This window comes from Chlamydotis macqueenii, chromosome 27 (assembly GCF_036417535.1).
Source record: "Chlamydotis macqueenii isolate bChlMac1 chromosome 27, bChlMac1.mat, whole genome shotgun sequence".
Classification (NCBI taxonomy): domain Eukaryota; kingdom Metazoa; phylum Chordata; class Aves; order Otidiformes; family Otididae; genus Chlamydotis; species Chlamydotis macqueenii.
In genome coordinates, this window is record NC_141582.1 from 2,405,631 (window position 1) to 2,417,383 (window position 11,753).

Here is an 11,753-nt window from a genome sequence, read left to right on the forward strand (position 1 = left end):
GAGGCCACTGGAGAGATGAGTTTGGCGCGGTCTCAGCGCTGGCGGCCTGAGAGAGAACGGGGAAACATGCGGACGCTGCGGCCCGTCGCTGCCCAGAGGTTCGGGGCCATGGGCACCGTGCAATGGGTGCCGTGCAATTAGCAGAGTGCAATTAGCATTGTGCAATTAGCACCGTGCGGTGGGCACCGTGCGACTGGCATCGTGCAACCAGCACCGTGCAACGGGCACCGGGCACCATACAGTGAGCGCCGTGTAATTAGCACCGTGCAATTAGCACGGGCAATGCGCCCCGCGCAGTCCGCATCGGCCCCGCAACGCGCACCACGCACTCTGCACCACGAACCTCTCCACGCGCCTCCCTGGCCCTTTAAGGCCAAGCCCCGCCCCGCGGCCCTGCGGGGAAGTGGCGGCAGGCTTAACCAATAGAAAGCGAGTCTGCCTCGGGGGGCGGCCAATGGGCGACGAACGGGGTGGGCGGGGGCCGCGCGGCGGAGCCCCGGGACGCGGTGAGTGCCCCGGCGCATGCGCGGGGGGCGGGGGCGCTGGGGGGCCTCTTGCGGGCCTGCGCTTCCCCGAGCACACCCCCCCCGTGGAACCCGCACCCCGGCCCTTCCCTGTGCACCCCAAACCCTTCCCCAGCCCCCTGCAGCCCCCCGCCCCTTCCCTGTGCACCCCAAACCCTTCCCCAGCCCCCTGCAGCCCCCCGCCCCTTCCCTGTGCACCCCAACCCCTTCCCCAGCCCCCTGCAGCCCCCCGCCCCTTCCCTGTGCACCCCAAACCCTTCCCCAGCCCCCTGCAGCCCCCCGCCCCTTCCCTGTGCACCCCAAACCCTTCCCCAGCCCCCTGCAGCCCCCCGCCCCGTCCCTGTGCACCCCAAACCCTTCCCCAGCCCCCTGCAGCCCCCCGCCCCTTCCCTGTGCACCCCAACCCCTTCCCCAGCCCCCTGCAGCCCCGAACCCTTCCCTGCTGCGCCCTGCGAACCCCAGCCTTTCCCGTATTGCAGTCTGCACCCCAAACCCTTCCCCATTGCCCCCTGAAGCCCCCCAAATTCTTCGCCATTGCCCCTAAACCCTAAACCCTTCCCCATTGCCCCCCAAATCTTTCCCCATTGCCCCCTGCACCCCAAGCCCTTCCCCTATTGCACCCTGAACCCCAATTCTTTCCCCATTGCCCCCCAAACCCTTCCCCATTGCTCCCTGCACCCCAAACCTGTCCTGATTGCCCACTGCACCCCAAACTGTTCTGCTGCAGCACCCTGCACCCCAAACCTTTCCCCATTGCCCCCTGCAGCCCCCTCAAACCTTTCCCTATTGCCCCCTGCACCCCAAACCCTTCCCCTGTTGCACCCCTAAACCCTACCTCATTGCACCCCAAACCCTAAACCCTACCCCGTTGCACCCCAAACCCTTCCCCATTGCCCCCCAAACCCTTCCCCGCCGCCCCCTGCCCTAGCACCCCTCCCCTACCCCCCCGCCCCATCCCCCCGGGGCTGCCCCCCTCGGCGGCCCTTCTCCCGCTGCGCCCGTCCCCTGCTGCACCCTGCAGCCCAGCTCGCCCCCCTGCACCCCGCGGGCCCCCGCGCCTTTCCCCCCATGCGCCCCGCGCCCCGACCAGCCCTTCCCCTATAGCGCCCTGCAGTCCAGCGCGCCCTGGCCCCCGCAGCCCCCCGAGCCCTGCCCTTGGCCCAGCCCTCCCTGCACCCCGCAGCCCCCCGAGCCCTTCTCCCCCACCCTGGGCATCCCCCAGTCCAGCCGCCCCCTGCCCCTCAGCATCCCCCAGTCCAGCCGCCCCTTTCCCCCCAGCGTCCCCCAGTCCAGCCGCCCCTTTCCTCCCAGCGCCCCCCAGTCCGGCAAGCCCTTTCCCCCATACCTCCTCCAGTCCAGCCAGCCCTTCGCCTATTTCAGCTTCCCCTGCGTGCTGCAGTCCAGCCAGCCCTTCCCCTACCGCAGCCCTCCCCGCATCCCCAAATCCAGCGACATTTTTCCCTACAGCCCCCTCTACGCCCTGCAGTCCAGCCAGCCCTTCCCGTACCGTGCCCCCCCATGCCTCCCCCAGTCCAGCAAGCCTTTCCAGTACCGCAGCCCCCCCCGCCTCCCCAAGCCTAGCGACCCCTTCCCTTACTACTTCCCTCCCTACGCGCTGCAGTCCAGCCAGCCCTTCCCCTCCTGCGCCCCCCTGGGCGTCCCCCAGTCCAGCAGACCCTTCCCCTTCTGCACCGCTCCCTGCGTCGCCAAGGCCACCGAGCTCTTCCCTTGCTACGTCCCCCCCCAGCCCAGCAGACCCTTCCCCTCTTACACCCCCTTCCACGTCCCCCAGTCCAGCAAGCCCTTCCCTCCCAGCGCCCCGCAATCGCCGGACCCCCTCCCTCACTGCCTCCTGCAGCCCAGCCAGCGCCGGGGCTCCCTGTCCCCCCGCCTGCACGTCTGGGGGGTGCCCTCCCCACCCCAAAACCCCGCTACCCCCTGAGCGGGGCGCCTGAGGGCTCTGCTTTCCCCCTCCCCACCCAGCCTGCGCTGCCCCCGCTCCCATGGAGGACGCTGCGGCGGCAGAGCTGGATGCGGTGCTGGGTGGCGGCGGTTGGGACGCGGGGCCGAGCTTCGAGGGTCCCCCCGCACCCCCCGGCCCCGTCCGCCTGGGGAGGAACGCCTGCTACGTGGTCTTGGCCGTGCTCTTCGACGAGGAGGTGAGGCAGCCCCCTGCGGGACCCCTCCCCAACCCCGGTGGCACCCGGTGCCCACCCAACCCTTCTCCATCCCCCCAGGACAGGGTGCTGATGGTGCAGGAGGCCAAACCCGAGTGCCGCGGGACGTGGTACCTGCCCGCCGGCAGGATGGAGCCCGGCGAGAGCATCGTGGCTGCCATGCGGAGGGAGGTGAAGGAGGAGACGGGGCTGGAGTGCGAAGCCCTCACCTTGCTGGCGCTGGAGGAGAGGGGGCCGGCGTGGATCCGCTTCGCCTTCCTGGCGCGACCCACCGGTGCGTGCCTCTACCGTTCGGCGCTCTGAACGGGGGTGGGAAGGACGCGGCTCGCCTGGCGCGTCCCCTGCCAGGCCTGTGCCCGGGCATTGGTGCCCCCTGCAATCCCCATGAGGGACATCGGCATCCCCAGCCAGCCGCGTGCCCAGGTATTGGTGTCCCCTGACGCTTTTTGGGCATTGCCACCCTCTGCCAGCCCAATAATGGGCATCGGCGTCCCCTGCCAGCCCTGTGCCAGGGCGTTGCTGTCCCCTGCCAGTATCATCACCAGTACTGGCATCCCCCCACCAGCCCTGGGTTGGGGTCATGGTGCCCCCACCAGCCCCGTCACTGGGCACTGGCACCCCCTGCCAGCCTAGTGCCGGGGGTCCTTCTGTCCCCCGCCATCCCCATGCCAGGCCGTCGCTGTCTCTCTGCCCGCAGGTGGGACCCTGAAGACCCTGGAGGAAGCTGATGCCGAGTCCCTGCAAGCAACGTGGTGGGCCGGGGACCCCCGTGCCCTGCCACTGCGAGCCCTGGACATCCTGCCCTTGCTGGACCTCGCCGCCCGCTACCGCCGCAGCCCCCCGCACCCCCTGACGCTGCCGCAGGAGCTGCCCTGCGCCCTGCTCTGCTTGCGGATCTTGGTGGCCTTCGCCAACGAAGCCGGGGACCTTTGGGTGCTGCTGGCCACGGCCGGGACCCCCCACTTGCCCGTGGTGGCCTGCGGCACGTCCCCGGCCGAGCTCCGCGGGGGTCTCCGCTTGCCCGTGCTGCGGCTGTTGCGAGACTGCCTGCCGCCAGACCCCCGCCCGGGACCCCTGGGGCTGCTGGGGCTGCAGCACCGAGCTGGGGGTCCCGGGGGGGCTGACGGCATCTGCTTCAACGTGCTGCTGAGCATCCCACCCGGCAGCCCTCGCGCTGCTCCCCCCGAGCTGGGCAGCCCCGCTTTCCGCTGGTGGCGCGTGGAGGAGGAAAATCTGAGGGGCCGGATCCTGCAGCGGCTCCGCGCCACGGTGCCCGTCCGCAGCTAGCGCCCAGTAAGCCCAGCAGTCCCCCATGATGGGCCAGCTGGGACATGTGGCCGGGGGTCCTGGCCGCAGCGGTGAAGGTGAGAGCCCTGGGATGTGCTGGCTGTGGCCGGGACAGGGACGTTTTGGGACAGGGCATGGTGCCACGAGCCAGCCAGAGCAGAAATAAACCCGGCTGCTGCTTCTTGCATCCACCTGGCTGCGGTTGAAAGGGGCGGAGGGGGCGGGGGGCCGGGTTTTGGGGGACGCTTGGGATGAGGGACGGGCGCAGCGTGGATGGCGGGGGCACAGCGTGCGGTGCTGAGCTCACGGCTTTATTGGAGCAGAGTCCCATCACCCAGGGGACGCGGTGCCCGGCTGTGGGGGGTTTGGGGTGCACCGTCCCAGCCGGGCAGCCGCCACAAACACGCACGCGCGTGTACACACGCGTGAACACACACACACACGCACACACACACACACACACACGCACCCCGTGCCCTGAAGCCGGGGGAAAATGATTGAGTTACTGCGGCCGGCAATAACGGCACCGTGCCCACGCATCCGATTATTGCCAAAAAATATCCTGCCTGAGGTCGGGGCAGCTCTGACCCGGGGCAGAGGGGAGCAGGAACCCACCACCCAGGAGGAAAGGCAGCGCTGTGCACCCAGAGGGGCCGCATCCTGCACTGGGGGGGTGGCATCACCTCCGGCTTGGCCAAGGCGGCGGCGAAGGACTCTGTGCCTCCTCTTCCTCCTTGCCGGGCGCTGCGAGGCCGGCGTCCATCCCAGGGTGCCACTGCCATGCCTGGCTACTGGGGACGTGCCAGTCCATGGGTTGGGTGGCCACAGCAGCCTGGCCGAAGAGGGGGTGCTCGGCGGGGCGGCCGGGGAGCCGCAGCTCAGGGGGGACCCTCCGGCGGTCCCTTGACCAGGGCGATGGCAGCCAGCTCCTTGCAGAACTCCTCTAGCACCACCACCCCCTTGAAGAGCATCGTGTGGTCCATCCTGCGGGGAGATGGGCTCCGTGGGGTACGTCCCCCCTCAAAGAGGGTCCCGTGCCCACCCTCGACCCCGCACTTACTGCTCTCCGGGCACCAGCCCCATGAGCTGCCGGCGCACCAGGAGCAGCTTGGCCCTGAAGTGGGGCACACGCTGCAGCCGCTGCATCAGGTCCCCGATCACCTGCGCGGGACGGGAAAAGCCAGGTCCTGTTTTGAGGGGGAAGGGGGTGTCCCCGTCCCTTCCCCGCCCCAGCAGGTGCCCTTACCCTGACGAGTACGGAGAAGAGCGAGCGGCAGCCGGGTGCCAGGTTGAGGTAGGGGTCCAGCAGGTACTCGTGGAGGTGGGGATGGGGGAAGGCGGCCAGGCGGGACAGCACCGAAGTCAGCTGCAGGTTCAGGCTGTAGGGCTGGGACGGGGAGGGGACGCTCAGTGGGAGATGGCACGGCCAGCCCCCCCCCAGCATCCCCCGGCAGGGATTTGGCTGGGCCCTGAGACCCACAGCAGAGGGTGGCACCCCTCCTTTCCAGGGTCTGGGACCCCCAGAGTAGGGGTAAAGTGGCCAAGAGCATCGCTGGGGTTTGCAGCCACTGAGGTCCCACTGGTGGGGACCCTTTTTTGGGGGAAATATCCCCCCCAGCCATGCCAAGGCAAGGGGCAGTAGGGGCCCAGGTAGGTCCCTGGCATCTCGACTGGCCACCGCGGTACCTGGTCCAGGATCCGAGCCATGCGGTCAAACAGCACCTTGAGGAAGTGGCCCTCGTAAAACGTCCCTTCGGGGTGGCAGGCGTCGAGGGGCCGGGGGGCCGAGGGCCACCCCCATGGAGCCGCGCTGGCACGGCACGCTTGGACCTGGTGGGGAGTGGGAGAGCGTGATGGTGGGTGAGAGCCCCCACCGGGGATGGGGACCCCCCCTTCAGCCACTCACCATGCCCAGGGCATCGTGCACGTAGGTGTCATAGCTGCCTTCCTCCATGCATGAGGAGGTCTTCGCCTCCTCGGGGACCAGGCAGAGGAAGCTGGAAGAGAGGGGAATGGGATGGGGAGAGGGGAATGGGATGAGGAGAGGGGAATGGGATGGGGAAGAGGGGGAACGGGATGGGGAAGAGGGGGAATGGGATGGGAAGAGGGGGAATGGGATGGGGAAGAGAGGGAATGGGATGGGGAAGAGGGGAATGGGATGGGGAAGAGGGGGAACGGGATGGGGAAGAGGGGGAATGGGATGGGAAGAGGGGGAATGGGATGGGGAAGAGAGGGAATGGGATGGGGAAGAGGGGAATGGGATGGGGAAGAGGGGGACGGGACGGGGAGAGGGGGATGCAGCCCCCTCTCCATGCTGGAGCAGCCCCTGCAGACCCCTACCTGCTGACCACCTCGCTCACTTGCCCATTCCCCGAGGGGGCCGATCCCAGCGGAGACTTTTTTGCCATCCCAAAGCCGGCGCCTGGGAATCCATCGGTGAAATAGGGATCCTCCTCCAGGTCCCTGCGGGGTCGGCGCAGGGGGCGTTAGCTGGGTGGGCATTGTGGGGGTGCTGCCCCCCTCACCCTGCCCTGGCCTCTCCTGCTCACAGCCCGTCCTCGTCGGGGTCTGGCTCGGGGGGTCCGCGTTCGTCGGGCGCGGGGGGGCCGCGCTGCAGGTAGCCCCTCGCCTCCAGGTTCCTCAGCGCCAGGCTACGTGCCACGTGCTCGTGGGGTTTCCGCAGAAGCTCCTCGAAGAGCCGCAGGCTGGCCAGGCTGATCTGCAGCACGGCGAGCCCCGTGAGACCACCGGCATCGCGCCCCCGCCATCGCCCGCGTCCTCCCCACCACCACCCCGGGATGGGGCTCACCTCGTCAGACAGGTGGTCGCAGCGGTCGATGAGCTGGGTGCGCAGAGGGTGGGGGGCATCCCCCGGGGTTTCGGGGTGTCGATCCGGCCCCAGCAGGAAGAGCACGAGGCGGTGGAGCAGGGGGGGCGCGCGGATCTGCCGCACCGTGCCCGTCAGCAGGGCCGTGGCGTTGAGGATGGCGAGCTCGGACCTGCCGAGGATGGGGGGGATGCTGCGAGGAGGGGGTGCTGAGACAGCAAGGGGTGGGCAAGGGGAGCCCCTCGATCCCAGCCCCAAGGGGGTCCTTGGTTGAGGAGCCCTCCCCGGCTGTTGTCCCGGGCCTGGGACACTCACATCTGCAGGAGCTGCGGCTGCAGGACGCCCTGGAAAAACTTTTCCTCCACGGCCTCAGCGATGGCATCCGCCACGGCCTGAGGGTGACGGCAGAGGCTGAGCCCGGGGGCGCGGGCAGGGGGCTGCCCCGCGCTCCGCAAGCCCCGCGGGTGCTCCTTACTGGGTGGGCGCCCATCACCAGCTCATCCAGGTAGTCCAGCCAGCAGAAGAAGGCAGCCAGGTTCTCCTTTCCCGGGAAAACCCCGTCGTCGGCAGCATCACCCTGCGACCTGCATGGGGTAGAGGACGCGGGGCTGCGGCGAAGCCTCGGTGGGTGCTGAGGACCACCCTGCCCGGTACCCGCCTTACCTCCAGCTGGCCCTCTCCGCGGGGAGGACGTCGGCCGGGTGGGCGCAGGCGGGCACGGCGCTGTAGAGGTCACAGAGATGCTCCGTCAGCAGCTGGCACAGGGCGCTGCTCCGCACCAGGCAGGCAGCGGCCGCCTCCTGGGCGAGCCCCACGAGCGAGAGCAGGTTTTCCCCAGCCTTCAGCGCGACCCTGCTCTTCTGCGAGGAGGAGGAGGAAGGAGAGGCAGCGTCACGCGACCGGCCGTGCCCGCCATCCCCTCCTTGCCAGCCCGTTCCCCCTACCTTGCTCTTGCACAGCCCCACCAAGGATGTGATGAGGTTGCTCTCCCTCCGCGCCGGGGAGGGCTCGGCAGTGGCGGCGATGCCCGGGGGATGCTCCGCGCCCTCTTCCACGGGGCTGGCCGGCAGCTCCTGCGCTCTCCTCCCGTTCAGGATGCTCTTGCCCTGGAGAGGAAGAGGAGCAGCGAAGCATCATAGCCGCCGTCTTCCTCCCGCTCGCCCCCCGAGGAGCTTTGCAGAGGGGCTGGAGCTACACAACCACCCAAAAACGCTCATTCCGAGGAGCCGAACCCCGCGGGTGACCCCAGACGTTGTCCCACCAGCACAGCGATGCTGGGGGGGCTGCTCACCTCCAGGACGTACGCCAGCAGACCGGGGTCCTGCTTGATCTTGGCACAGAGGACGGCCGCGAACTGCACCTCTTCCTTCTCCGTGCCGGAGCCCAGGCGATCGCCGCTGAGCTGGAGCAGCTTCTGGCAGCGCAGGGAGCGGGATGCCGGTTGGGACCACCCGCCGGCCCCCCAGTAACCCCCCCCCCCGGCCCAGGGCTCACCTGCACCGGCCTGTGCACATTGAGGTAGTGGAGGAGGGGGTGCTGCACCTGCCCCAGCACCCGGCTGAAGAAGAGGAGGACCTGCTGCCTCATCCCGGGGGGGTACTTGGGGGGAGACGGGGACAGGCATCAGCGAGAGCCTGGTTACGCGTTTGTGTACCCGATTACCCTGGAATTGCCCCAAATCGCCTGCCGGCTCGCCCAGCACTCAGGATGGGTGGCTTGCAAGACTCTCAGCAGAGAGCCCGGTTTTGCTCCCCCAAAATGATGCGGAGGGGACCACAGACCCCCCACGACCTCCCATCTCCCCCAGGCTCCTGTCCCGTTAGCAACCGGGGGCTGAACTCTGTTCTCTGAACTGAATTCTCTTGCAGGGAAAAGAAGAGGGGAATTATTTCCCCTTTCCCAGTGCTACAGTGCTCGGGATGGGGAGTTAAAGCCCAGCACCCCAAAAAACCAAATCCTCATGGCCACGGAAGGGCCAGCACGTGTTTCTGAAGCCCACACTGCACTAGCATTTCCTTACATCGGAATAAAAACCTATTTGTATGGAGCCTTATGGTTTTTAGCAACAAAGGAACAGCGGAGCCGTTATATTTGGGCAATATTTACTCTGAGGGTGGGGGGGCTGCCTAAAAACACCTTGTCCACCAACATGCCAGTTGTGCAAATGCTGTTGCAAAAAACACCCTTCCCACGCACGTGGGGAGGTGATGGGGTGGGAGAGCCACACCGACAAGCAGCAGAAAGGAGCCCAGTGGGGATCTCACACCGTGCAATCCAGCCCTCCCCCAAAAAAAGCCAAGCACCCCGACCAGCCTGTGCTCCACAAACTCCAGTTGCCCTGCTAGAAGAGTTCCAAAATTTAAATTATTGAGCAGCACCACGCAAAGCAGCCGGAAAAGGCCACGGGTGCTGCGGCGCGAGGGGGCTCACCCCCACCCTCACCCCCCCAAAATGCCTTTCCCGGTGCCTGCGCACCCACCTCCGCCTTGCCCAACGTGCCGAGGGTCTCCAGGACCTTGTGCTGCAGCAGGTACTCGAGGCAGGGGCCGGTGTCCCCTGCCGGGCGCTGCTTCTCCTCGTACACCAGGATGTCCAGCATCTGCTTGAGGCGCCAAGGGATGTCCGTCTGTCTGGCGGGGATGCTCTCGTCTGCGGGCACAGGAATTGGGGGCTGCGGCATGTGTCCCCCCCCCACCCAAGCGTCCCGCCGGGCTCGGCAAGAGGAGCGGTGCGCGGTAGGGTGCCCGGGTGCCAATGCGGGGTGCTCGCCGGCAGCACCCCGAGCCGCGCCGGCCTGGAATCCTCTTCCTCCACCTCCGTCAAGTGGAGACGACGCTAGATGGCAATGTGATGGTGGAGTCCCAGCAGCACTCGAGGCTCGCTCCTTCCGCTCACGGCCTAGCAAGCTGCCGGCCATCTCTACCGGGGCCGGAGCCGCCGTCGGAGCTGCCGGCTGTGCCGGGGGGCTGCCAACCCCTGGAGACCCTCCAGGAGGGGAAGGGGTGGTGGGGGACAAGTAGGAAGGACCAGGATCCTACTGGGGAAAGGGCTGAAGTTCTCCAGGCTCTGTTTTTCGTGCTGCCGGAGAGCAGTAGGGTCCCGGAGAGGGACGTGCCCCAGCCTGCGAGAATCCGCACCCACCCAAAACCCTCCATGCTGACCCCCGGGGCGGGGGTGGTCCAGGCTGGGCAGGGCCAAGCACTCGGCTTAAAAATCCTCCCAGGGTACAGGAAAGGGTGTCCCCTGCTCAGCCACGGGGAATTTGGGTGGGTATGGCACCCCACTACTGCACAGGGGTCCCGTCCCAGGGCATGGGGTCCCATCCCAGGGCACGGGGTCCCATCTCAGGGCACGGGGACCCCCTCTCAGCATGCAAGGGCCCCCACCCTGGGCACAGGGACCTTATTCCCAGGCCACAGAACCCTATTTTAGGGCACAGTGTCCCCGTTCCCACACCACCGGGACCTTATTCCCACGCCACCAGAACCCCGTCCGAGGGCACAGGGACCCCCTCCCCACACCCCACTCACCCGTGGCCTCCAGGTAGTAGCCGGTGATGCCCTTCCAGTGCTCGGTGAAGGCTTCCAGCAGGTCCACGCTGGGCTCCCGCTGCGCACACCGGGGGCCGGGGTCAGGGGCGCAGGGAAGCCCATCCCGCCCGGTCCCAAATCCCGTTGTGCCCCCTCCCCACTCGCCCCCCCCCCAGCCCCACTCACCGTCTCCACCGCCTGCTGCAGCAGAGCGCCCAGCCGGCTCAGCATGGCCGAGCCCCCCGGTACCGGTACCGGTACCCTGCCCGGCCCCGCTCCCGGCCCCGCTCCGGTGGCTCCGCCCGGCGATGGGCGGGGAGGGCGGCCGGTACCTCCCCCGCTTTCCGGGCGACTCCGCTCCGCGCTCCGGCTGGATTTGGGGAGGAAGGGAGCGGGGATGGGGATGGGGATGGGGGTGGATTGAGGGGGGGACGGGCTGCGGGACGGGGCGGGGGGATTTGGGGGAGTATTTGGGGCGGAGGGTTTGGAAAGGTCCCTGAGACCTAAAACTGCTCCTAGGGGCAGCTCTGGGGTGGGGACGGACCCCCGTGCACTGGGATGGGGATAGACCCCCGTCCACACCTCGCTCTGGGGTGGGGACGGACCCCCGTGCACTGGGACGGGGATAGACCCCCCTCCACACCTCACATTGGGATGAGGACAGACCCCCCCGTGCACCGGGATGGGGATAGATCCCCGTCCACACCTCGCACTGGGATGAGGACAGCTGCCCCCGTGCACTGGGATGGGCATAGACCCCCCGTCCACACCTCGAACTGGGATGCGGACAGCTGCCCCTTGCACTGGGATGGGGACAGCCCCCCCATGCACTGGGATGGGCATAGACCCCCGTCCACACCTCACACCGGGATGGGGATGGCCCCCCATGAAAACCAGGCACCAGGACAAGGGCAGCCCCTTCCCCAGCTCACCTCTTCCCACGATGTAACCCGGTAAAAGCCAAGTTTTATGAATTTTTTTTTTTTTTTTTTAATCCTTAAAAAAAAAAAAAAGAAAAAAATGTTTCTGCAGTGAAAAACAAGCCATGACGAACAGCTGCTGGAAAGCAGCCCAGGGCACAGCCCGGGTCCCAGCAACTCTGGGAAAGCTGGGTCAGGGGTCTGCAACTGGGTGCCCCAAGCAGCCCCCTGCACTCTGCGTGTCCCCCCCTAGTTGCTCAGTCTGGGGTGTATCTGCACCCACCCATGTGAGCGGGGGTCTCCAGGGGGGCTGGGGTGCTGCTGGTGTGACCGTTTGGACCGGACCCGCGTTGAGGACAGAGCCAGTGACTCATGAGGTTGCAACTGGGAAATTTGTGCCCAAAACCCAAGGTGCTGGGACAGGCGAGAGGGCAGCGAGCCGAGACCCCCAGCCCTTGTGCCAGAGAAACCAGAAACCCACAAACGGA

General features: G+C 67.6%; 2 protein-coding genes across 2 annotated transcripts; one reads left to right on the forward strand and one right to left on the reverse strand.

Annotated features, from left to right (window-relative positions):
• The first annotated feature begins 1,858 nt into the window (after positions 1–1,858).
• On the forward strand, positions 1,859–4,175 carry NUDT18 (nudix hydrolase 18). The gene is made up of 3 exons (XM_086767848.1): positions 1,859–2,683; positions 2,762–2,975; positions 3,399–4,175. The coding sequence occupies exons 1-3, from the start codon at positions 2,528–2,530 to the stop codon at positions 3,986–3,988; spliced, it is 960 nt and encodes a 319-aa protein (XP_086623974.1). The 5' UTR covers positions 1,859–2,527; the 3' UTR covers positions 3,989–4,175.
• A 103-nt stretch (positions 4,176–4,278) lies between these two features.
• On the reverse strand, positions 4,279–10,660 carry FHIP2B (FHF complex subunit HOOK interacting protein 2B). The gene is made up of 17 exons (XM_086767847.1): positions 10,532–10,660; positions 10,346–10,424; positions 9,295–9,464; positions 8,310–8,414; positions 8,107–8,229; positions 7,760–7,921; positions 7,479–7,675; positions 7,291–7,399; positions 7,131–7,207; positions 6,798–6,987; positions 6,538–6,707; positions 6,329–6,451; positions 5,895–5,985; positions 5,675–5,818; positions 5,235–5,375; positions 5,049–5,149; positions 4,279–4,972 (listed from the first exon to the last, which is right to left on the reverse strand). Exons 1-17 carry the CDS (start codon positions 10,574–10,576, stop codon positions 4,867–4,869), a joined length of 2,133 nt encoding a protein of 710 aa, XP_086623973.1. The 5' UTR covers positions 10,577–10,660; the 3' UTR covers positions 4,279–4,866.
• Positions 10,661–11,753: the final 1,093 nt, after the last annotated feature.